Below are 23,211 nucleotides of genomic sequence, written 5' to 3'. Positions count from 1 at the left end.
GGGAAGTTATGAGAGGTTGGAGGATGGAGGTCTTTCTGATGGGAAGTCCAGGAAATGTGGTGCCCTGAGAAGGGGGCTCTCGGCCCTTTTTCAAGAGTGGGAAAGACACTTTGGGAACACGTTCATGATCCATTGATTGTATCTGCTGGAAGAAGGCATCTGGGCCTATTGGGTTGGTGTCAAATCATGGCATTATGCATCCAGCCCCTGGCTCCTTTTATATAATTGCCTCTTTTTGAAAGGTTAATTCTTCTTGGCTGAGGCTTCCCAGGAAAACCTTTTGTAGGTGGCTTCATTTATTTTAAAATTTTTAAAAATTTTGCCTGGAGGAAGCACTGGTGATGAATGCCTTCTGTGTTTTTCGTATTCCCTAAAAGAAAAATGCCCTTAAGAGATTAAAGCTGCTTAGTTAATTGCTGTATGATTACAAAATGACAGACTGACGAAAATGGGAAGCTGCCACTGTGCTTAACTGGTGAAGCTGATGACCGAAGGCTGTGCTGTCCGCCCTTTCTGTTCCATTTGACAGACATTTCCTGAGCTTCGAACTGTGCCAACCCTGTGCTGGGTCATGGAGATAGAATGATGGAAAAGACAGTCCCTGCTCAATGTCTAATGGAATGTATTTGAATGTGTGCATGGCTGGAGAGTTTGTTAATGGTCTTATAAAAGGCCAGTTCTTTTATAACGATGATCTTGGATGGTCCCATTCAAGATACTGCCCAGTACCCAGCAGGCTGCCTTGAACATTTTGGATACCCCCATCAATATTTGTGAATTTGATTGCAACACTGCTTTCCATTTGCTAAGTAATTTTACCAGAGGAGAGTGAATTTTTTCCTCCATTGATTACAGGACAATAACATCTCTTCAGGAGCTGCTTTTAGCATAAGCCCCAAGAAATGAGGCAGGTTGTGGATCACTGACATGGTCAGAGGAGGCCCACATCTCAATTTAGTAACCTCCTAACCTCTTCCCCAACCAGACAGACCTCTTACCAGAACTGGCAGCAGCCTGGGATTCCTTTCCTTATTCCTGCCTGGCTTTTCATTCAGCAGGAGAGGAAGGAAAGAAAAACTGAAGGCTTGATCATAATCATAAAATGTTAGAGCTGGAATGGGCATGGAAGTCATCCAAGTCAAACTCTTCCCCCTGCCACCCCTCTTTTCTTTTTTAAGAAACGAAGAACTTGATTGAGGTTCAGTGCCGTGCCCTATTTTATACTGTAGCTTTCTAGGGTCTGAATAAATAGTTCTTTAATTTACACACACACACACACACATACATACATACACACACACACAATTTGCTAGTGAGGGGGACACCCAAATGATACAGGCTTTTTAACAGCTTTTTCTTCCTGATTTTTTTCAGTTAGAATTAAAATGTACCTATATCCCCTGAACATACACCCAGGTAGGGAAAAGCCTCAGAGTGTGAGTAATGTGAATATGGAATCTTGGAAGTTATATATTTTGATTGTAATAGTCATCATTTTGGCCTGCTTTTTAGAAGTGAGCATGGCTGCTTATAAATTCTGTGACTCAATGAGAAAGCAGGTCTGTTTTTGAAGGGGGTGGATTTGAAGGAAAGAGGCTGCCGAATAGATTTTCCTCCAAAGATGATCCAGAAATGCATCTTTACACGACCGTTGTCCACTGTAGCTTTCTGAAGATTGTTCTGCAGAAAAGAGACTGACAGATATGCAGAGGTCACCAGTTTAGAGACTGGTTAAATTGGATGAAGGAAAAGTGCCAAGACTGAATGTGCACATTGTTCTATGTATTAACAGTATTTTTTTCTTCCTAAGAAAAATATTTACACAGTTTGTGAGTAAATGCTTCCTTAATGTCTTGTCAGCGTGGGAGGCAACCTCAAACTTGGGGCAGGCTCCCTCTAGCTTTCCTGGTGTCTTAAATCAAGAACTAGTTGTTCATCTTCCTTTCCTCTCTTAATAAGGGTAAAAACAGGCAGTGCATTCCTCAAAGATCAGGCCCTGTGAGCTCAAGAGTAGCTTTTGGGCCCTGGCTCTAGATGGCAGCAGTCAGATTCTCCCTTCTTGGCCCTGCCCATCCTCCAAGCTGTGCCACCAATGGGAAAAGGCGCTCTTCCTCAGTGGGTTCAACCCTTAGCCTCCAGCAGAACACTTAAAGTCCTAATGAGAGAATGGATAACTATGCAAGGGAAAAATGATTATCTTAAACGCCAGCTAATGGGTTTTTTGTGTGCGTGCCTGATGTTGTTTACTCTGTTCTTTGTACAAACACAGTTGTCCTTAGGGCCTTTTTCCCTCTCACCTAGAAATAGAAAATGGGTTGTATATTCGTTTTATTCAACCTGCTGTCTGTATTAGAATTGGAGAAGGGACCTGGATCCTTGTGGACTGCCACTGCTGGCTGCCTCCCTCTCCGACTCATCATAAAGAACATTTTGACAAAGACAGAGGACTCAGAACAGGGCGTATACCCTGTCAGGGATGCTTCTGCCAACAAGGAGTCAAGTGGGATGATGTGTTGTTCATTTAACCAGTACCAAAGTGCATTCTTCAATGTATGTTTGCCTGCTTGAGGAGAGGCCCAAGTGGAGAATACAGTAAAGCAAACTCATGAAAGTGAACGTTCTGGTTCTAGTCAAAGTCTTATCTCTGGAGAGCAATCTCAGACAAAACCCGGCTAAGCCTAGACTATGTGTGGTTGATTTTTGGTGTTATCTTGGCTCTGGGAGATGCCCCACATTGGAATGTCTTCCTTTGGCATGCAGATATTGGGAGAAATTAGGTGGGATGGGGTGGAAAATGGTGCTATATCTTTTGAGTTCTAAGTTATTTTCAATTTACAACCGTCATTCTCATATTTAACCATTCTTACTCCTAATAAGGCACCAAGAAAGAGTTTGAGTAAAGAACAAATGTACAGGATGACATTGTCCTTGTACATCAAGGCTGTACTCAGAACATCTGATTTTTTAAAATATCCCCTTTTGGAACCATTGCTCAGGAATTCATCAAAATTCCCTTGGCGTCAGTTTCTCATCGAACAGAGACAAATGTATCCCTGTTCCATCTAAACTTGTAAAATCAATTTGAAAGACTGATGTAAGAGTCCATGCCATGCACAGTAAACCAGCACTTGAAGGACCTTTGAAATCATCTGGCCCAACCTCTTCCAAAGGAGGGTCATTAAAATGATTTGCAAGAAACAACGTAGCTAGTTGGAGATACCAGAACAGAACTCGATTGTCCCTTGGCCCCCAAAAGTAACAGAAAATGCTCTACATACCACTCTTAGTAATTCCCTTATAGCCTAGTGTGGTAAAGGGGGTGGTCCTCGTTTACGGCTGGGAAACTCTGGCCCTGACGTTGCCTGGAAGCTGGGTCCTCTGACTCCAAAGCCACTGATTGCTTTCTCCTGCTGCCCTGGCTCAAATCAGCCTCAGGGTGGTGCCATCCTCCTCCACTGGCCTTGGTAACAGTATGGTTCCAGTTGCTTTCTGGGTTGGATCTCCTCCTAATTGGGTCTGACAGGGCTAGAGAGATCAGAGTCTTCCCTCTGCACCAACTGTAGGGGTGGGAGGTATCTTGAGGTAGCAAGGACTGTGAGGCACAATCTGCATCTGATGCAGTTTTCTCTCCTGTGGCCACATCTCACTCTCCTCTGGTGCTCAGTGGCATCATGGATAAGTGATTAGAAACACAGGTTGGACCTAATTTGGGAGAATTGGTGGTGGGAGAAACTATTTCTTCTGGTTTTCTCTTGTTAGAAGATTGGAGAAGGCTCAGAAGAGTGTGGCTGCTGGCTTCCCATCTGCTTCTGGAAAAGGAAGGGGGCTCCGGGTGAGAGGCAGCCAGGGTGAAGCATCCTTGTGGTAGACGAGATGTGGGGAGAGTGAGTGAGTATGCTGGCAACGGGGTGGCTACTGCCCCAAAGGCCTCCTTGATTAGTTAGGAATTCATGTTTATCTGATAAATCTAGTTTGAGGCTTTACTCACTGAGACAAGCACTAGGTAATGTCTCTTCAAAAGTACAAAACTCAGAAAACCAAGCAACTGAAATTTGTTCACTCCAGAGCCCTCAAAGTTTTCTTTTTTAACACCACAAGACCCATAGAGATTGAAAACCCCATTGATGCTATGAGTAGGGTTAAATGACCTGCCCTATGTCATACAGCAAATAAGAGATAGGGTTAAAAATTGCACCCTGGTAATGTGACTAAGTCCGGATGACTCCTGAGATAGAATAGACACAACTGGTAAATGACTCTATGGCTTCCAGAGATGCAGCAATTCACCTGTACGGTGGGGCCGGGGTGGTGAGTGGACGGTGATACCCCACCTCGCATACTTAAAGCAGCAGGCAGGTTGGAGTGCTGTTTTTCTTGATAGGAACACATGGTTTTAATAAGGGGGTGCTCAGGTACTTTGCCTGTGGGAACATGCCCAGCACTGACTTCTAGTCGCCTTAGCCATAGCTGTGTATAATATGTATAATCTCATTAAGACAGCCGGCATGAGCTAGTTCCCATTCCTCCCAGCACATTCATTCAATAAATGTTGAGTGCCTCCTGGACCTAGGCCCTGGGCTGAGCACCAGAGGTATAATCAGTTCTTGGTACATTGCAGTGTGATGCCAAATGAGGTCATACAGGGTTGCAAAGAAGCCCAGTTCACTTTGGGAGGGGAGTTCAAGGACATCCCTGACCTAAGGCTGAAAGGATGACTAAGAAACATTAGCTCCCATATGGTCTTACGTAGGGCTTCCTAGGCGAGTAGCAGAGTTGCTGGGTAGCCTCCTAGTGGCTTCCTTCCTGGGAGTTCTACACTGACATGATTTAGCTATACGTGCGGGAAAAGGGGTCAGAGCTCTGTACACTCACTCTATAAACAGCCTCCAAGATGGGGAAGTTAACAATCGAGAAAGTAGAATGAGCCTGGCAGCCTGGAACGCCAGGCTGAGACTAAGATGATGAAATGTAAAAATCCTGCATCAGGTACCAAAGGTGAATTTAAGCATAAAACAGGGAAAGCAACTCTGATATTAGTAGTCTGCTGATAAAGGATCAATAAAGCCAAAAGAGTAATGCCATTGTTTTAAACAGTGAGCAAAAGGCAAATAAAATGTGAGGCTGTATAAAAGAATGTATCCAGAGAAGGGAGTGGCAATGCTGCTGTGCCCTGCACTGGATACAGCTGGAGTACTGCATCTAGCTATCATGAGTAGGGGAGAAAACCCCAAACTTAGCAAGGCCAGGAGAGGCAACCAATTTATTCCGATGGATCCTATGTAGAATAACTTAAGAGTATTTGGCCTGAAGTGTAGCCACTTGAGATGGTCTCACACAGGGTTGGCCTGGCTGCGCAGAGAGCAGATATACTCTTGGCCAGAAAGCAGAGCTAGGATTACTGAGGGGCTTAGGGAGACAGCTTAGCCCAAAGGCTGGAACTGTCCAATGGCTTTCCCAACAAAGGAAGGGATGGCCTTTCGAGGGAATGAGCTCCCTGTCCCTGGATGTGCAGGCAGGAGCTGAATGGTTTGCAGGAGAAACTGCAAGAGGCTTCCTGCTTTGAGATTGGAATAGCATGTTCCCAGAAGCCTTCCAGGCCTGAGAGCCTATGGTTTGGTGGTGTTTCTGGCTGAAGGCAGCAGTCCAGTTCTCCAGAACTAGAACCTAGTGAGGTTTACAGTGTGACTGTTGGGGTGGATTCTCGTTCCTAATGTTAAGAGAAGGGTGGTTTTGGGCCTCAAAAGATCCAAGGGGGTGAATCAGAATGTGCCCCTGTGCATGAGTGTCACTGTGGGTAACGCTTTCTTACCTGGATCCTTCCAGGTGCCTGTGTGAATGAGTGAGATTAACTGTGGAACTTGATATGTGTGACTGTACGAGTGTCAATGTGTGTGTCTGGTATGACCACAACTGGGTGTAAATATTTTCTGGCCAGATGTGTGAGACTGTGTGGTTGCATACAACAGTATGCAAATATTTCTGACTCCTAACAGAGCCTCACTTGCAATACGGCAGATACTCCACCGCGCTTCCCCTGTCAGACCTGTGGCTACAAGACTATGCTTCTATACTCACCTTAATTGCAACTTAGGCTGTGGGAGTCTGTGCCTTGCTGAGGATCCTTAAGCCTTGTGCTACTGCTTCCTGGACCCTGGGAACTGCAGGCCTGCTGCCCAGGTCTGAATTGTAGGCACTCCCTGGAGAGTAGCCTTAGGAGCAGGGGTTGCCCAAGTGAGCAGGCCACACCCAGCATCCAGCCCCAAATGCACATCTCCTGATTCTGCCCTGGTGCCCTCCAGATCCTCCTCTGTAGCAGGCACTGACTGCTGGGTACTCACAAGAATGAGGCAAGCCACAGGCTGCCTTGGCCAGAATTAGTTTACTTACTGTGAGCCAGGGCTGACCTTGCCCAGGGTCCGTTATAGAGCCACAGCCCACCATGTCTGCATGTGGGACTTCGTCTTATGTCCTGGATTAGAGGACCTTGGGAAACTCCACATAAGCCCTCCCCTCAGCTTGTCCCACCTTTGTGGCCGCAGCCATCTGATAGGGGAATTCCAAATCTTCTCTTCCCCTTTGCCCCCTATTTGCCCTCAAAATGGAAAAAGCTGCCCAACAGAAAAAGCACCATTTCTGGAGCCTGGAGGCCTTAGTTTTGTTCCCCCCAACCTCAGCCCAACACACACACACTTTATTGGCTGTGGGCGAGTTAATTAACGTCTCTGAGCTTAGATTCTGTGCTGCTTCTCTGTTCCATCAGCCCCGTTTTCTGTCCTAGTGCCTATCACAGCGCCGCTGGACATGTGTGGCTTGGGCAGGTTTCCCACAGGACTTTAGGGATGCGCATCAGCCGGGGATCTATCCCCAGTGTGACAGCCCGGCCCAGGCTCCAAGAAAAAATGCAGGCTACCTTGCTCTATGCACCCACTCTTTATTGCTGCTGTGCCAGGTGCCGGGTCCTGCCCGGACCAGGGAGGGGAGGTCCTGACGAGCTCCCAATTCTGTGTGGCCAAGCCAAACTCAGAGGCCCAGCTCCAAGGTTCGGTGGAGGGCGAAGAGCCCTCTGGGAGGCCGTGGGGCCCACGCTGGGCGGTGCGCATGGCCCCGTGCATAGCCCTAGCCTTTCGAGTCACCTGCCGTGGGCTCCTGGCAGAACTCATCCATGATCTCGAGGAAGCGGCCGAACTTAGGCTGGCCCTCGCTCAGTGCCGGGTGGGCAGGGGGTGGCGCAGTGGCCCTGAACACCGTCCGTAGCGAGCAGCGTACCAGCCTCCGGTAGCGCAACCGAAACTCCTTCAGCAGCCGCTTGGCCTCCAGGTACTGCCTCTGGTTCACCAGCCGCTGCTCCGTCCGCTGCTGCAGGACAGCTCCTGCAGGGAGAGAAGCCAGGAGGGGAACCAAGCTCGCCCTGGGTCCCACCTAGCCCAAAACAGCAGGGACTGGGTCCAGAGCCCCCAGAAAGTGGGATGCGGTGGGAGGAGGATGTTAAGGGGACTGAAAATTGCCTCTCCAGCTTGGGGCATTAGGAAGCCAGCGATGTCCCCTCTTGATTCTATCTCAAGCCTTAGTTCATAGGTCTATAACATGCCATGTGACTTTAGGCCACTACCTGCCTCACTCAGGCCTCAGTTTCTCCATCTGCACACGGGAAGGCTGGGGCGCATGCTCTCTAAGACCATTCCTGCTGACACAAGCCCTTTGCCTTATACCATCAGATGAGTAAACCTGTAGATCTCAGGTCCTGGCAGCTGAGACTGGGGCCAGAGCCGTACCTAGTGGAGCCTCTGTAATATTCCGGGGTTCCCGCATGCGAATGAGGATGTCGTCCAGCAGCTGGGCTCGAGTCTTCCTTGGGGGTGGAATAGGGATCCTCTGGGCCTGACAGAAGGTAAGAGAGGCAAGTGTTATCCTAGTCTTATGCTCAGGCTTTCCTGGCCTCACCTCCTCACACGGTCATAGCAATAGGCAGGGAGCATGTGGGGCACTGGGAAAGCATGGCCTGTAGAAGGCCTGAGGCGACAGTCACAGCTGTACCTGTGGGAGTCCCAGGGGGCCATTCGCACGCTCAGGGAGGCAGAGGTTTACCCGTCTCTCCTTGGGAACGTAGTGTTTCTGAAGCGTGTCGAGCTTGGGCTTGGAGGAGCGGTAGAGCAGCGGGTGCTTCAGCATGTGCTGCAGAGCCTGGGCATTCTTCTGGATTCCTGCACACAAGGGAGGGGCGAGTGAAGTCATTCCCTCTCCTCCGGCTGCAGGCCTCCTCCAGTTTCTTCATCCCCAGTCTCACAGCAACCCCAGCTAAAAGGATTTGAGAGGCCCCGAGGAGGAGACCCTGCTCCCACATCTCCCCCAGTCTGCTGCAGTGCCTGACCTTCCACCACTCGTTCAGGGCACACTTGTCCCCTGTGAGCACGGATCCTAATGGAAAAGTGACACTGGACTGGGGAGAGGGGCTGACCCCAGTGTAACCCCATTAACCTCAGGGGGTTACACTGTGGGGACTGACACCCCAGAGAGCACAGCTGAGCGCCACTTCCTTTCAAAGGACAAAAGTGTTAACACATCAGTCTGGAAATAAGGGGCTCAGAGAGGGCACTGCCTCCCTTGCCTCAAACCCAATAAGGAGGATTTTGGACGTTCAGTTTGGGGCTTATGTGGGCTGCGGAGGAGCTCGGGAATCCGGCCAGTCTGGGTGTTCGTTCATCAAACCCTTCCTGGAGAGGCTTTTCCCACCAGAGTGTCTGGTCCCAGACTGGCTGGAATCTCGAAACAGCTGTGGCTCGCTAAAAGCCAGCGAAGACCTAGGCCAGGGGTCCCGACATGCAGGGCTCCAAACCGGGACACCAGCAGGGGCCCTTTGACAGACATTCAGACAGAGGACAACACTGGCCTGGAAGAGGCTTGGCGTCAGCCTTGGCTTCGCCCTGACTTGCTCTGGGCAGTGGAGAGGGCCCCTTGCCCTGGAGCCATTCTCCACACATACCCTTTGGCTCGATGAAGGCGGGATCAGGCTTGGCCGTCAGCAGCTCCTCATAGCCACGGTACTTGCTGGGGAGGGAGGCAGATATGCGCTTCCTCCGAGTCCTCTTCACCTCTCTGGGTGCTTTGGGTGGTGGTCTTTGGTCTTTCTCCTTCGTCTCTGAAACCCCCCTCTCGAGGGTGGAGGCAGGCAGCCCACTCACCTGTGCCCAGGAAGAAAAACACATGCATTCATTTCATTAACACTCTGAGCATTAGCTCTGTGTGGGTCCCCATGCCGGGCCCTGTTTAGGGCAAGAAGCAAGACTGGGGTGAGAGGAAGCAGACATGAAAATAGACAATGACCATTCACCTTGATGAATGCTGTAACAGAAGGGAACACAAGGGTTGTGGGTGAGCCGCAGGAAGCCCTGACCCAGCCTGGGGGGACAGGAAGCTTCCTGAAGGAGGTGATGCCTTAGCCTGAACTAAGTCTCGAAGAACCAGGAGAGCCATCCCCAGGCAGAGTCGGGAGAGGGGTGGGCCGCAAGCAATGAGGAGGACTGTTGCAGGCAAGGAATGGCATGAGCAAAGGCGCACAGGTCAGACACAGCAAGGTGCATCTGGGGGAACTCAAAATTGGTACAGCTGGAGGGCACTGTGAGGAGACAGGTGGCTGGAGCAAGAAGCAGGGCCCCGATCAGTAAGGACCTTCCAACACCAAGCTGAGGGTGTTTTGCTTCTGTTTATATTTTCTTTCTCCTCACTGTGATGCCAGCCATGGAGGAGTTTTAAGGGGCTGAGTGAACACTGTTTGAATTCACATTTTTAACCTGCTCTAACGGTTTTATAAGAAACATCCTTCTGAAACCTGTATTTCATATAGGAATGTAGTTATACCCTTTATTAAAACTTATGGCTGTCTAAAGAAGAAGCAGAAAATCTGAACAGACCTATAACAAGTAAAGAGATTGAATAAGTAATTTTAAAACTTCCCACAAAGCAAAGCCTACCAGATGGCCTCAGTAGTGAATTCTACCAAACATTTAAAGAAGAATTAATATCAATCCATCACAAACTCTTCGAAAATCAGGAGAAGAGGGAACATGCCCAGCTCATCCTCTGAGGTGAGTATTACCCTAAAACCAAACTAGAGAAACACATCACAATAAAGGAAAACTACAGACCAATATCCCTATGACTGTAGACACTAAAATCCTCAAAAAATACTGGCAAATTGAATCAACAACATAAAGAAGAACTAGATTCCATGACCAAGTGTGATTCATGCCAGGTACGCAAGGTTGGTTTAACAACTGGAAATCAATTAATGTAATATACTATATCAAAAGATAAAGGACAAAAGCCACAAGATTGTCTCAAATAGAAAAAGCATTTGACAAAATCTAACACCCCTTCATGATAAAAAAAAAAACCACACTCAACAAACTAGGAATAGAAAGCAATTTCCTCAACCTGGTAAAGGACACATGAAAAATTCACAACTAACATCCTAATTAATGATGAAAGACTGAAAGCTTTCCTACTAAGATTAGGAATAAGAAAAGGATGTCTCCTCTTGCCATTTATATTTAACATTGTACTGCAGGGTTTAGCCTGGGCAATTAGGTAAGGAAAAAATAAGATTATTTTTTTCAACCATGGTGACTCATACTTGATTGTATTGCCTTGGCTGCTGGGAAGCTCAGAATTGCATTTAAGCAATACACTTCTATTATGAGACAGCAGTGCATCATGTGCATGTTTGAGTGACAGATTATCCTTGGACTTATTATTTCCTTCCCTCTCTATATTTTTCTTTGATCCAACTCTCTCAACTGTCTTTTTATATTTATTTGTTTCTACTCTGCTTTGTTCCACAAAGGTTCAGATATAGTTCATAAAGATACTTTTATACTGTATGAATTTGTATGTCACTACAAGTCATCTGTGGAGTAAGTGAGAGATGGATGGAGGGAGAGTTAGACATAAATGTGTGGACAAATGTCCGTCTTGGAAAGGTCAGGCAGATTGGAGGGGCAAGACCGGAGGTGGGGAGATCAGGAAGGGCAATGGTACAATAATAAAGTTCAAAGGGGCCCTGCCAACTCCTCCTGCCGTATGTTTCCCTTTTCCTACATGTCGCCCTTCTGCCGCACCGACACTGAACCATTCGTGGTTCCTGCACATACCATTTTAACTTCCTCCCTCTGCACCCTGCTTCATGCTGTTCCCTCTGCCCAGAATGCCCTTGCTGCCTGCATCTTCACCTTGTTATTTCGACCTCAGCCTGCAAAGCTCAGCTCATCTGAACCTCTTCCAGGGAGCCCTCCTGGTCTAGGGCAGAGACATCTCTCCTCCCTCTAGGCTCCGGGCCCCTGGGTTTTCCTCAGGCTCAGCACTGATTGCATGCATTGTTCCCGTCCGTCTCCCTCACTAGGCTGGGGACATCTCAAGGGCAGGACCCACATCTCATGCATCTGTGTTGCCAGGATTCAGAGGCAGCATCAGAAGTGAGGTGACCTTAAGCAGACAGGCAGAGGCAGCAGCAAACCTTCCCCCCAAATTTGTCAGAACCAAGTCCCAGCCAGACCCTAGATGTTGTCTGTGCTACAGGGCCATGACTTGTCCCCACGGGTGTCCCTACCAGTAGCCTTCTATCAGTGGATCTCCCACAAGGGGCTTGCAGGCCCTGCCAGGGGTGCTGCCTTCTGGTTTCCAGACCTGTCTGTGCTTACTTCCAGCTGCCCACAGAGGTCCAGCCATCCACAGGTTACGCAGGAACCTGTGGGAGCTGGGAACAGGCGGGCAGGGGCAGGTGGATTCAGACACCTGGGTCAAGAAGATGGACTCTGTGCTCTTGGTGTCCTCATCTGACTGGTGCGGCTCTGGGCTGAGGCAGCCGGCTGTGTCGCTCTGGTGGGCTGTCGTCTCTTCACTATGCACAGTGGAGTCGGAGCAGATGGGAGGCAGTGGTACGAATGTCCGGTGGGACAGGGAAAGGCCCGCCAGGCCCTCGACAGGCATCTCTGGCTCCAGAGTAGTACTTTTGACAGTGGACGGCTCTCCAGTCAACCCTGCCACTGACTCCAGCATCTCCTTGGAGGAAGACTTGACCGGGGTCACGGGTAGGTGGTAGACAATCAGAGGCTGCTTTGGCACCTTCGGGACTTGGGTTTTCACCTGTCAGGGGAGAAGGGCTGGACTAATCTCTCCTCCTGGACCTCACCAGCCTAAGACCACTCGGTATGGTGATCAGAGCTCTGGGTGAGGGTTCATGGGGGAGACAGGGGACAAAATCACACTTATTGGGCATCTATAATGTGTCCTGTGCATGACACACGTTGTTTTATTTACACCTCAAAACTACTCAGTGAATAATTATCCTCATTTTATAGACGAAGAAACAGGCTCAGAGAGGTAAAATGACTTGTCCAAGGTCACAGAGTTATGCAGAGGCAGAGCCTGGACTATCTGATTCCTGTTCTGGGCTCCAGGCCTCATTCTGCATCCCTGACCATATCACTGCGGCCCTCAATAGCCTTATTCCTCAGATTGAGGTTAACACCCTGCCCTTGACTTTCCTCAGGGACTCCCAGGAGGGCATGGGGGTGATGGTCCTGCACTTTCTGGAAGGCGGCAGCACCAGGCCCCTTTCAGGATGCTGGTCCTGTCCCTCATATAAAGACCATGAGGCAAATCTCTCTCAGGCAGGTTCAGGACCAGGGAGACAACTTCTTTCCTGCTGAACTGCTCAGCTTCCCTAACTAGCAAACGACTGTCATCCATCCTCCCCTTCCTCTGCTTCAGCTGCCACGGGGAAGCCACGTGCTCAGCTTCCCTTGGCTGGCCTAGTTCCCCCTCCGCTCCCTAGTTACACAGTAGGTTGTTTTTATTCTTTGTCAAAGGTGTCTGGCCCACTTATGTCTGTCCTTTCACAGACCATGTAGTGTAGTGGAAAGATCCCAAGCACTGTTGTTAGAAAAGTATGGGCTGGAACACAGTTCTGTCCTCTGAGCTCTGTCTCCTCCTGGTGAAATGGGAGAGCGGTCCCTGCCCTGGCTGTCTGGTGGCGTTCTCCCAACAAGATGACAGGTGCAAAGGTACCTAACAGTGAGGAGTGTGCAGGATGACTGTTTTATAAAATAAGGTTCTTTTTAAGAAAACATTTCCTTTTTACAATATGGAAAACTTCAGGGTTGAAACCTGAAGGCTGAAGGACCCAGAGTCTTTTTTCAGAACCCATGCCACAGCATCCCAAACACCAAGTGCCATCATTTGCCGGCTGGGGGGAGGGCCAACAGGTATTCCTCCCCCTCACAGGTCTGTTCCTGAGTGCCGGGGGAATGCTCTTCCTCTATCCTGCCACCGCTTTTCCAGTCCCTTCCCGAGGGAAGACTGGGCAACCTCATTGGTCAGAGGTTGACGGTCATGGGTCCTTGTCCCTGGTGAGCTGGACTGCCAAGGATCTAGGCAGGCAGTTTTATCTTCCATTTGTGTTCCCACACGTAAAGGGCTCACTCAGCTGCTTGGTTACATGGTGGCTGGGTCTGGGCCTGCTCTGGCATCTTCTCCAATTTCCCTGTTCTGTCCGTGGCTAGGCACATGGGAGGGTTAGCAGCCTTTGTCCACGTAACTGACTGAGGAAAAGGCCCGGGAGTCAGCTGCGCACATCCAGCACAGCGCTGGAAGCACACTGGCGACATGCAGGCATCTCCAATCTAGCTAGAGGCCTAAACCCCACTCTCCAGTCTGGCCTGTACTGGGGGGTAGACAGTGCCTGCCCAGATTAACAAAGCATTGCTCTGCTTCTCATTTGGCCACTGGTATTAGTGTTTCTCCTCTATCAGTCGGAACCTTAGAGCTTCCCTGGGCCCCAAAACTAACTTTTAACAAGTAAGTTATTTCAGCTCTCCAAGTCTGTGTCCTCGTCTGTTGTGAGGATTATGGGATAGCAGAGTATCTGTACAGAGATCTGTACCTGGAGAGAGTATTAAGTATCTGGCCCACTCAGCTTCTGCCCCTCCCCCAGCTATCTGACGGGAAGGGAGGTAGGAGGATCCTTAGAGGAATCAACAGACAAGGGGAAGATGATGGAAACCCTTTGAATTTTTGCCTATTTCTGACTTTAAATGCTGCTCTGGTCCTCTGAGGGCTGCAGACAAGAGCCTGGCTGGACAGACGCAGGCTGCAGAGGGGGTGGAAGGGAATAACTGTATCTAACGTTTGGGACCAGCAATGCCCAGTCTAGCTTTTGGCTATAGGAAGACTAACGTTCAGAGGGGAGGAGCATTTCATAGAAAGTTCTGAAATCCTTCAGATCACGGAGGGAATTATTTGACTGATTAATCGCATCCCAGAAAGCACATCTAAGACCACCGGTTGGGGGAGGCCCAGAGACTGCAGATCTCTCTCAGCGTCCCGAAACTCTTCTCAGGCAGGAGGTGTGCGTTCTGGGCCGGGCGCAGCCCTTCACGATCACCGTAGGGGACTATCACTTGCACTGGAACGGATGCTGGGAGTTTACAATGTATTTTCCTATCTGCTGCTTCATCCAGGCTCTCAGCAGCTCTGAGAGGTTTTAGAGTTGAGAAGCTGAGGCTCAGAGAGTGAAACTCCTGCCCAAGTTCAGACAGTGATGGAAAGTGATGGAGCCAGGCTCATACTGGACTCACTTCTCCCCATGTCTCCACAGCTTTTTCTCTGGGCCTCAGTTTTTCTGTAAAATTAGGGGGCCAGACTCAAGGGCCTCCAAGGCTCCTCCCGACTCTGACTTTTGGGTCTCCTGACTGACTGTCCTGTTCCTCCTGGGTATCTGTATTAACAGATCACGGAAAGGAGAAGACACTACTGCTCCTCCAAACCTAAGGGCGGGGTCCAGGCTTCGTGGGCCAGAGCAGCTCCACGGCTGGATGGTCTGCAGGCATTAACACAGGCTCCACTCCTCCTGGGGTTAGGGCTCCTGCCTTGGAAACCTTACCTTCCATGAATCCTTTTGAGGCATCAAAATATGGTGCTTAGCCTTTACTGTCTTCCTTCGAATTAAGTGGATTCCCAGCCGCTCCTGGAGGAAGCTTTTCAGCAGTGAAGGCAGGCCTGGGCAATGGTGGGAAAATAACACTACGATTAGCTAACGTTTACTGGGGGCTTACTATGTGCCAGGCATGGTTCAATTGCTTTACACGTATGAACCTACTTAATTCTCACGCCAACTCAGGATGTAGGTACCTATATTATTCCCATTTAATAGGTGAGGAAACTGAGGCACAGAGAGGTTAAGGAATTTATCCAAGGCAACAAAGATAGTTTGGAGCAAGGATGAGAACTGCTGGTATCACTCCAGGGCCCAGGATTCTAAAATGCCTCCAACTGCTGCATCTTGAACAGTGGGTCCCACTGCTCATGCAGCATCCACTGCATTCAGTACGCTCCAGGAGGGGAGGGCCCTGCACCCCTCCCCAATGGGGAAGTGGGAAATGAGGTCACTATAGACCTACTCTGCAAAGCGGGGTATCACCTAAAGAGCTCATGCAGTATCTAAATAATTCTGTGTTCCATTCCCAGCTCTGCCTCTTTCTTGCTGTGTGACCTTGGGTAGCTGATGAACCTCCCTGATCCTCAGTTTCCTCCACCCTGCATGGGAACAATAATGCCTGTCTCGCAGGGTTGCTGTCAGGATGAGCTGGTGCAGAGCAGGTGCTTAGCAGTGCCTGTTGTTTTCTCCACCCAGCACTGCACCATGAACCTCGTCCACGATGCAGAGCGGAGGCCAGGGCTTGGCACTGAGGAGGTGGAGATGAGGGTGCCCACATTACTTCCTGGGCCCTGGGCTGGGGGTGGGGGCAGCTTTGTGGGCACCATACCTCGTGTATGAGCCACCAGAGGGTTGTTATGGAAGACGAGCTCACAGAGAGATGGGAAGAGAGCTACTGGCAGGATGGCGTCTTCCTTTGCGATCTGTAAGGAAGGCAGGAGAGGGCCTCAGGTTGACACTGCCCCCCAGCACTGCCCCAGTGTCTCCAGGCTCCACACCGCACACATGCTCGCTAGGACTGGGCTGCGGCTGGGGACAGACTCGCTGCTGGGCAGTGTCTTATCCCTGCCAACCTCACTTGCTCACATTCAGAATACCTTGCCCTTCCTGTCCCAAATTCCATCATCCCTGTTTTGCTTTTGAAAATTAAAAATTTCTCGCCCTTTTTTATACTAGCTGTGTAGCCTGTGCCAAGTATCGAGGATGTTAATGACAAAGTAAGAACAAACACATAAAGCACTTGTCTCACGAGGAGTCCGGCAGTTTGGCAGGGCACTGCCTTTGACTTCAGGACACAATCTGTCCAACACTTCACCTTCCTCTTCACACCCCACCAGTCTGTCAATGGCACTCCTGATGGTCTCTTTCCCTGAGGCGTGTCCTGGCACTGATCTGGGGAGGGACAGGGGATGGGAGGTCAGAGGGACCCAGTCCTCTAAGGCCTAAGCAGAGCCAACGGTAAGGGAGGCCTCCTGGCGGGCTGGGGCCCAGGGGCTGCTCTGTCCCCGTGAAGCCAGCTCGGAAAGGCAAAAACTACACAATCCTTCTCGAGAAGAGTGGCTGGAGAATCTGGGGAGGGTTATCTATTAGCAGCAGAAGAGCATCAGATCCGTCAGTATCAGAGGGGCCAGGGGTGGGGCAGCGGCCTTTCAGATGCCTGGACACGCTGAAAGCTGTTGGGTCAGATTCAGGGCCCACAGAAGGCACTAAGGGCTGGGGGCTAGCGGGGCACTTCCGTTTGGCTTCCTCTGGAGCCTCACTGGGTAGCACTAGATGCCCACTGGGCAATTAACCTATTCATTCGCTTTCATTTTTGTTCATTCAATCAACAAATATTTACTGAATGCCTACATGTGCCAAGTGCTTGGTTAGGAATAAGCAGGACAGACCCAACTCCTGTCCTCAAGGAGCACTGCCTAGTGAGAAACAAGCATTGAAGAAACAGGAACAGAAAGGAGAGCAGATTTACAACAGTGATTAGCGCCACAAGAGGGAGGTGCATGAAGTCCTAGGGTGATTTGACCTAGGCAGGGAGGTCACAGAAGGCGTCCCCACCATCCAAGAATGGGTAGGAGGTGATTAGTGACGCAGTGGGGGATGGAGTATGTGGCAGAGAAAGCTCTGTATTAACCAAAACCACTTCCTCTGCTTTCTGGGCACATGGCTAGACTGTATCTTCTTGCTTGCCAGGCAGGTGGTGTGGTCTGATGACTCTGTGCTAGCCAGCGCATCCTGGGTGGAAATGATAAACCCCACTCCAGGCACAGCCCACTCAACACCTCCTGCATCATCCTCTACATCTCTGCCACCCTCCCCCACGTTCAACCATCTACCCACCAGATGCATAGGCTCCAAAAAGTGCTCTTAAGGCTCTGTGGGATGACAGAGCCACAGCCAGAGGGGACCTGGGTCTCTGAATGAACCTCTGAAAGGCCACCAGCCAACCTGGAATGTCCACAGTAGATTTTGTGAAAGCAAGAAAGAAACTTTGATTGTATTAAGTCATTGAGATGTTTAAGTTTGTTGCAGCAACTCATATCACTTACTCTAAAGCAGAGAGGAAGTGTTCCATGCAAAGAGCACACTGTATGAAAGGCCTCACAGTGAGGAGAAGAGCCTGCTGGTGGGCTTTAAAGAAGGCTAGTGGCTAAGAGCAAAGAGAAAGGGTGCTTGGAGCAAAATGAGGCTGCAGCTCCAAGTAGGGGCCAGACCAATGCTAGTTAAAGATTTGGTCATTGAGAAGCCTATTAGGTGGATTCTTAGAAATATGAGGATCTCATCTGACAAGACTTGGTAATGGATTAGATATAGGTGGGGAGGAGAGATGTGAAGGAAAAAGAAATACCAAGGACCACACCAGGTTTTGGCTGGACTAACTGGATGGATGATGAAGCTATTCACTAAGATATGGAACAATGGAAGAACACCAAATTTGAAGGGAAAGATCAATAATCCATTTTGGATATGTGTACTCTGGAGGTAACTTTGAGACCTACAAGTAGAGACGTCAAGTAGGAAGTGGATACACTGGTCAGGAGTACAGAGGAGAGGTCCGTACGGGAGTGATAAATTTGTGGGTCACTGTTCATGGGCCAAAGGGTATGTGAAGCCATCCCTGGAGAGAGAGCATAGAGTGAGGGGGGAAAGGGACTAGGATGCGCCTTGAGGGACCCTAACATTTGATCATCTACATCAGGGACTGGCAAACCCTTTCTGTCAAGGGACAGATAATAAATGTTTTAGGTTTTGTAGTCTATACAGCATCGTAACTACTCAACTTTGCTGTTATAGCACAAAAGCAGCCATACACAATTCATAAACGACTAAGTGTGAGGGCTCTTTTCCAACAAAACTTTAGTTATGGACTCTGAAATCTGAATTTCATATAATCTTAACATGTCATGAAGTATTATCCTTCTTTTGATTTTTTCCAACCATTTAAAAATGTAAGAATCACTCCTAGCTCAAAGGATATATAAAAACCAGGGTTGGCAGATAGAGCCCACGGGCCAAATCTGGCCCCCAATCTGTTTAATAAAGTTTCGTTAGAACACTGCCATGCTCGTGCATTTATGTGTTGCCTCTGTGCTACAAGGGCAGAGTTGAATAGTTGCAACAGAGTAATATATTTATTATCTGGATCTTTACAGAAAAAGTTTGCTGACGTCTTTTCTAGGCTCTAGAGGAGGAAAGGAGGATGAGCCTACAAAGAAGCCTAATATGTGTTAATAAATAACTACATAATGGTGGTTAAAGAGGATGCAGGGTCTCCTGTATGCAAATCAGGTGGTCAACAAGCAGTCACAACAGTATGGGGCATTTAATTTTGTCAGGATGCAAAATTCCATCCATCTGAATCAGGCAGATAAAAAGTCGAAGAAAGTGACAATTAAAATTGGTAGAAAGCTGAAAGATACCCAGGTCACGGGTGTCTCATTTTTTGTGAAATTAAGTCCCAGCTGAGAAATATGGGCTTAGGATTCTGGCCGATGTTGTAAGCAGAATTTGGCCCTCAGGCTAGCCTGTTCCCTATAAGGTGAGTTGAAGGCCCCTGGAAATAAATTCAGGTTCCAATGACAACTTGAAATTTCTGCCCAATTTCCTTGGGTTAAGGCGAATATAACAATCTGTCAAATTTATGAACTAAGTAAATATTAGGTAAAAGTTTAGTGAAAGTGATTATTTTACTTTTGGCACAAAAATTACTAGATTTCTCAGTGAATATTCTAGATGCATAAGGTCTGTTTGAAGGCAGAAGTGGTTTTAAAATTTGTAATTTTAATATACCAAACATTAATTTCAACAAAGGCAGCTGTGAGTATTCCCTGATATGATCAAATCGTTTGTTCATCTAACAAACTTCCTGAGCACCCATCACATATCAGGTGAGATGATGAGGATAGAGTTGTGAGTAAAACAAAGTGCTAGCTCTCAAAAACCCTACCTTCTGACAGCAGACAACTGACAACAGACATAAAGAGACACTGTTAGGTGGTAACTGTCGTAAGGAAAACATCTCATTTAAAAACCCAAGTGAGAATGTAGAAAAACGAAAATAGTGCTGCTCCCCTCCTAACCACAAGAAAAACACTGAATAACCTACAACATCATAACTTCTTGAGTCCAAGAGAGAGCTAAGGCCTCAAGGCAATCAAGTGGCCGCAAATCTAAGGAAAGACAGGCACCTCCAAGGATAGATGGGAAGCGGCCCCCAGCTCACCTGTGGCAGAACGTGGGAGGAAGAGAGGGCGAGTGCTACACAAGCATTTAAGAAAAAGTCAGCTAAAAATGTTAATGAATTGCTAAAGGCCAAGTGTGGGCTAGTAAGAGGCCAGAACTGCTGAGAGCCGCAGACACAGGGGAATTCATAGTCACTGGTGTGGGAGAGACTGGACGCAGGGAGGGAGACGGGAGAAGGTCTCCTCGGGGTGTAGGCCTGGAGGAGGAGAGCAGCTGCCACCGCAGGAAAGGCAGGAAGCCTTGCTAAGCCTTCTCCCTAGTGAACAAAAGCCTTGAGTTGCTGAGGAAGGTCAGCAAACCCTGTAGGGCCAGGGCCCTGCACCTGGGGGAGGGAAAAAATTAAAACCTGGTCTCCAGCAGCAGGGCAGGAAACCAACCTGGGCCCACTACATTTCAGAAGTCTCCTGCTGCTGCAGGAAGGGTAGGACCCCTGAGAAAGGCCCGTTCCTGAGGCACAGGAACCTAGGGCCTGCTTAAGTCTGGGGCTGGACCCTCCCTTTGGCCCCCTACCACCAGCCTGGCAAGTGCTAAGTAACAAGCAAAAGCAGTCTATTGCTTGGCTGGGGAGGAACTAGAGTGTAGACATAAAGCCCTCAGTGTAGGAACCCAGGGAAGGCTGCGAGCTGAGGACAGAGTGGGAACAGGAGAAAACGCTCCAGCACCCCAGCAAGAACCAACTCCATGCTGTCCAAAGGAGATGCGCTTTCAATCCAGAGCCCTAATTAGGTTGAAAGTAAAAGGATAAAAAGAGGTATACTATGCAAATAGTAAACATAAAAAGGCTGTGTATCTATATTAAAATCAGACAAAACAGACATCAAAACAAGGAGTATTATTAGAGGCAAAGCAAGACAGTCATAATAATAAAAGGATCAACACATCGGGTAGATATAAGAATTCTAAATGTCTATGTACTTGATCTCCAAAATACATGCAGCAAAAACTGACAAAACTAAAGGGAGAAATAAAGGAATCCACAATCATGACTGAGGATTCTATCTCACCACTCTCAGTAACTGACAGGACAAACAGACAAACAGCAGCACAGAAAAAATCTGAGCGACATGCCCAACCACCTTACCTTAACTAACATCTACAGAACACTGTCCCCCAAACTGACGAAGACACATTTTTTTATCTAAGTGCACATGGAATGTTCACCGTGATAGAATATAGGATGGACCATAAAACAAGTTTAAATAGATTTCAGAAGAATGAAATCTTACGGATTATTGTTATTTGACCACAACAGAATTAAATGAGAAATCAACAAATGTAAGACATTTAGAAAAGTCCCATATATTTGGAAATTCAACAACTCGGACTTCTAAGCAACCCATGATGGGTCAAAGAAGAAATCACAACAAAAATTTTAAATATTTTAAGTGGGGCCGGCCCGGTGGTGCAGCAGTTAAGTGTGCACATTCCACTTCAGTGGTCTGAGGGGTTCGCCAGTTCAGATCCCGGGTGTGGACATGGCACTACTTGGCAAGCCATGCTGTGGTAGGCGTCCCACATATAAAGGAGAGGAAGATGGGCATGGATGTTAGCTCAGGGCCAGTCTTTCTCAGCAAAAAGAGGAGGATTGGCAGCAGATGTTAGCTCAGGGCTAATCTTCCTCAAAAAATAAATAAAAATTTTAAAAATTAAAAAAAATAAAATATTTTAAGTGAATGAAAATAAAAACACAAATCACAGTTTGTAGGATGCAGCTAAAACAGTGCTGAGAGAACAAATTTACAGTTTTACATGCTTATATCAAAAAGAAAGGTCTAATCAATGATTTAAAATTACACTACTTAGGAAACTACAAGAAGAGGAGAAAATCAAATTCATTGTGAGTAGAAGGGCAGAAACAGACTTATGAACAGAAATCAGGGGCTGGCCCCGTGGCTGAGTGGTTAAGTTTGCGTGCTCCACTCCGGTGGCGTAGGGTTTTGCCGGTTTAGATCCTGGGTGCAGACATGGTACCAGTCAAAAAGCTGTGCTGAGAGGATGTCCCACATAGCACAACCAGAGACCTACAACTAGAATATACAACTATGTACTGGGAGGCTTTGAGGAGAAGAAGGAAAAAAAAAAAAAAGATTGGCAACAGATGTTAGCTCAGGTGCCAATCTTAGAAAAAAACAAACCTGTTTGAGTTTAATTTAAAAAAAAAAGAAATCAGGGGCTGGCCCCGTGGCCGAGTGGTTAAGTTCGCGCGCTCCACTGCAGGCGGCCCAGTGTTTCGTTGGTACGAATCCTGGGCGCGGACATGGCACTGCTCACCAAACCACGCTGAGGCAGCGTCCCACATACCACAACTAGAAGGACCCACAACGAAGAATATACAACTATGTACCAGGGGGCTTTGGGGAGAAAAAGGAAAAAAATAATAAATAAACAAAAATCTTTAAAAAAAAAGAAATCAATGAAATGGAAAACAGACAAATAATAGAGAAATCCAGTGAAAACAGCAGGTAGTTTAATAAAAAAAAGTCACTAAAAGTCAATAACTTCTATTTTGGATGAATAAAGTAAGAGAAAAGACACAAATTACCAATTTCAAGAATGAAAGAGGGACCCATAATGCATTTTTGGTCCACTGACTTTCTACAAGGGTTAGAAAACCACACAATGGGGAAAGAATAGTCTTTTCAATAAACAATGTTGAGAAAACTGGATATCCACATACAAAAGAATGAGGTGGAACTCCTATCTCACACCATATACAAAGATTAACTCAAAATGGATCAAAGACCTAAATATCAGAGCTAAAATTATAAAACTCAGAAGAAAACACTTGGAGAGTGTAGCTGTACCAACTCTTACCTTAGAAGGAATGTAAGCAGAGTACCTTAAAAGTTGCCTGCATTTCAGACTTAAGTAGGGCTCAATAAGTGGGGTTTACAGGAAGTCAAACAGGACACGGATATCGGAAAAATAAGTTAACACAGCAGATGTTAAGGAGAAACATGTGAAATCTGTCTCATGGACTTTCCATCTGCTGTCCTTTAGGCTAGAGCAAGTCTCAGGTTACTCTACCCTTACTTTTCACCTCACTAGACTCACTGAGATCTTGGCTTCAACACCACTCTCCCGAGACCTTCCCTGATCCCGAATATTAGGTTAGACTCCCCTGTCGTAGACTTCCTAGCACTGTGAATTTCTTCAAAACACTAAGCATGCTTATATTATGATTATTTGTCCAGCATCAGTCTTCTCTATAGGTGACGAGCTCCACAAGCACAGAGGCTGAATCTGTCTTCATGCAGCTGTACACCCAGTGCCCAGCACAGACCCTGGCACGTGGTAAGTGCTAAATAAATATCTGTGACTGAATGCATGGACTCCTGCCTTGGCCTGGACTCCCTCCACTTCACCCACTCTGAGAATTCCTGAGCCCGCATACCTGTAATGCAGGGAATCGGAGGGCTGGCCTTGAGGCCAGAGCAGCTGGCATCCCACCCTCCCATCTGTGCCCCTGAAGAAATAGGGAG

At 48.0% G+C, this 23,211-nt stretch overlaps 1 protein-coding gene across 16 annotated transcripts in view; it reads right to left on the bottom strand.

Annotated features, from left to right (window-relative positions):
• Nucleotides 1-229: 229 nt before the first annotated feature.
• The window catches only part of XRRA1 (X-ray radiation resistance associated 1), a 65,326-nt gene continuing 42,344 nt past the window's right edge, over nucleotides 230-23,211 (bottom strand). For 14 of the 16 annotated variants that reach the window (XM_070490704.1, XM_070490694.1, XM_070490692.1 and 11 more), the window contains 7 exons: nucleotides 15,819-15,912; nucleotides 14,936-15,051; nucleotides 11,788-12,138; nucleotides 8,981-9,179; nucleotides 8,086-8,201; nucleotides 7,773-7,878; nucleotides 230-7,370 (listed from right to left, as the gene is read on the bottom strand). In XM_070490704.1, the coding sequence (XP_070346805.1) occupies nucleotides 7,117-7,370; nucleotides 7,773-7,878; nucleotides 8,086-8,201; nucleotides 8,981-9,179; nucleotides 11,788-12,138; nucleotides 14,936-15,051; nucleotides 15,819-15,912 (1,236 nt within the window). In that variant the 3' untranslated portion in view covers nucleotides 230-7,116. Of the gene's footprint in view, nucleotides 7,371-7,772; nucleotides 7,879-8,085; nucleotides 8,202-8,980; nucleotides 9,180-11,787; nucleotides 12,139-14,935; nucleotides 15,052-15,818; nucleotides 15,913-17,326; nucleotides 22,108-23,123; nucleotides 23,196-23,211 lie in introns of those variants that run through there. The other 2 variants (XM_070490693.1, XM_070490706.1) reach the window with 2 other exon arrangements.

This window comes from Equus asinus, chromosome 20, assembly GCF_041296235.1.
Source record: "Equus asinus isolate D_3611 breed Donkey chromosome 20, EquAss-T2T_v2, whole genome shotgun sequence".
Classification (NCBI taxonomy): Eukaryota; Metazoa; Chordata; class Mammalia; order Perissodactyla; family Equidae; genus Equus; species Equus asinus.
This window is presented reverse-complemented; position numbering and strand designations above follow the sequence as displayed.